The sequence below is a fragment of the Cariama cristata genome, unplaced genomic scaffold (genome assembly GCF_000690535.1).
Source record: "Cariama cristata isolate BGI_N322 unplaced genomic scaffold, ASM69053v1 scaffold20661, whole genome shotgun sequence".
Lineage (NCBI taxonomy): Eukaryota > Metazoa > Chordata > Aves > Cariamiformes > Cariamidae > Cariama > Cariama cristata.
Genome location: NW_009597793.1, coordinates 1 through 2,713, shown reverse-complemented (window position 1 = coordinate 2,713; position 2,713 = coordinate 1). Strand labels below are relative to the sequence as shown.

Genomic DNA, 2,713 nt, shown 5'->3' with positions numbered 1-2,713 from the left:
AAGCCAAAGGAGAAGCCTGAGTATTGTTCTACAGCCCTAGGGATCTGCAGACAGACACACCTCAGTGGCTTCTAAACATGTAATGGAGGTAAATGAAAGATCAAGATTCTGATATTGCTAGGTAGAAAACTTTAAATGAAATATACTTTTTTGAATTAAAGAATATTTTATAAAAACTTTTCCATTAATCCTGGAACTGATCACTTATTCCACTTCAATGATTACTACAGGATGCATTCCTAATGAATCTATTTTTTCTCTGAACTGAATTCTTAAAATAATAAAAGTAAAATCACAAATCTGAGTGTGATGTATTGTAGGAACTCTGCCGGGTAGATAATTTTATGCCCTCACAGTCGGTTTAATTCTTGTTTTGCTGTGGTTGTGATGTATTAGGCTCTGTTTTAATGAATTAAATGAAACATTTCTCTCTTCAGAAATGTTTCAGGCAATGGTGTAAAAATTCAAGCTTCGGACTTTGTTAATTTTTCTTCATTTGGTTAGCCAAAATTACCAACTCAAATTATTTGAACGTAGTATAATGATTGTTTGCTACACCACCTGAATTAAGCATTTGGTTTTCTGTGTTTGGGTACAGTAATAAATCAACTGAAAGTACGTGTCCAAGCAATTGCGTGGGTGTCATCGTCTCATGTGTTCTCAATTGCTTTGATTTCTTTCCTACAGCAGAGTCGTCTGAATACTCTAAGTAGATGCTCTGGATACTAAATTGTTATGCTAGTACATAAAACCTTAGCATATTACACCCCTAATTAGACCAGGGAAACAACTTGTCCATATCCAACATCAGACTCTGAACAGTATGTTTCCACTGAGAAATGCTTTGTAGAATGGTTCTGGTTTACTTTAAAAAACCCACCAATTTGCTGTGCTAAATTCCTAAGTCAGCATCTCCTAACATCTGCAGCACTTTTCCCATTGAGTTTCATCTCAAACACTTAATGGGATGCTTTTGTGTCTGGTACTATCACATTCCACACTGCTGTCAGTACATGGATGATTCAAAGTCCTGTTGTGAGAAGAGTTTTTTCTGCACTTCATAGGTATCTGGACAGTCTGATGTTGCACAATGGATTTTCATTGATATCTTGAATGTGCAGTTCAGTATCTGGCCAGGTAGAAACAGCTGACCTGTCTGACTCATTTTCCTTGCACAGTTCGAACATGAGCCCATAAAGTCTGACAGTTTTCAGTCTCAGCTTGGTGAGATAATTCTCAGTCTGACTGATGTCAGGAAAGGATTCTCCTTACAAGCAGTTGCTCCATGTTCTGACTCCATGTGAAATCATAAGATATCCTTCAAACAGACCTCAGCTTACTATTGGAGGAAAGGAAGGACAAAACACTTTTCTAGTCTTTACAGAAATTGCTCTGCAGGTCAAGGGGCAAATTATTTATAAAAATGACTTGAAGTGTTAAGTTGGCTTAAAACCACACTTTTTTAAACATTCTGATGGTACCATGTTGTGTGTTGGGAATTAAAAGTAGTTGGAGATTCTACAAAATAAGAAGATAACGACACAATAAGGTATAAACCATGATGTGGTTTCTGAAATAAAATGGTTAACCTTGACGGACTAACTAAAAATTTTTGACTTTGCAGTGTGTGTGACCTAATTCGGCGTTTATCTAAAGAAACATTTCACTCTCAACGAGAGATTCAAACTAGATAAGTGGTACAATCCTAAAACACAGAGAAAAATACCTAGAAGTATATTTGTGCAAAACTTGTAAATTTTCACATTATGTAACTGTCTAAGATGAACCTCATATTATTCTAATTTGCAAACGACCCTCTGAAAGACAAGCCAGTGACTAAAATGACAGAGGAGGAAAAATGCATTGCTTTCCAAGCAGATCACCATAAATGTCTGAATTACGTGAATCAACAGTGCTATACATGAAATTAATTTGATCTCTAATTATGTCACATACAACAATGCTGTAGGGTGGAATGGGCATGCCATTAGCAAGGAAATGGGTAGGGAGCATGGCAAGTACCAAATGAAAGCCTCCTTCAGTAGTAGGGAGTGCTTTCTATACAAGATGAGCGTGTTGGTAAACACCTGACATGTGCCAAGGGTGGCTCTGGGCCCGGGGCGGTCTGGAGCACTACAAAAGCCCGTCCAACTGCAGCACCCTCATCCACTTCTCTTGCCTTCTCCTCCTTGGTGAACAAGGTAAGTAGCAAGCCTCTTCATTGGTATCTCCTCTTCGTTCTTTTTCTCTTTCTCTCCAATCTTGATGTAAATTTTGCTGAGACCCTTGCTACTTTGTCGTGTTGCAGACTCTCAGTTCACTACCAGCACCATGAGAGATGGCAGAAGGCCTTGGCCTTTCTTATAAAACACCCTTGTGGACCAGGACTCTTTAGCCTCTCTTCCTCCGGACACTGGCTGTCCATGCTCCCCAGCCTGTGCCTTTGCTCTTGCCAAGCAGGCTGTCAGGCTGTGCCTCACACGATGCCTCTGCTTTCCCTGCCCTCTCTCCCAGGTACCCCTCCATCCCACAGCCATGTCCTGCTATGACCTGTGCCGTCCCTGTGGGCCAACCCCCCTTGCCAACAGCTGCAACGAGCCCTGCGTCAGGCAGTGCCAGGACTCCCGAGTGATTATCGAACCATCTCCCGTGGTGGTGACCCTGCCCGGACCCATCCTCAGCTCCTTCCCCCAGAACACCGCCGTGGGCTCCC

The 2,713-nt window shown here is 41.3% G+C and overlaps 1 protein-coding gene across 1 annotated transcript; it reads left to right on the top strand.

The window, feature by feature from the left end:
- Window positions 1–2,535: 2,535 nt before the first annotated feature.
- On the top strand, window positions 2,536–2,707 carry LOC104154925 (feather beta keratin; the record flags this gene model as incomplete). The annotated part of the gene is made up of 1 exon (XM_009709056.1): window positions 2,536–2,707. A coding segment is annotated over exon 1 (172 nt), but the record flags the coding sequence as incomplete, so codon positions are not given.
- Between the last annotated feature and the right edge of the window lie 6 nt (window positions 2,708–2,713).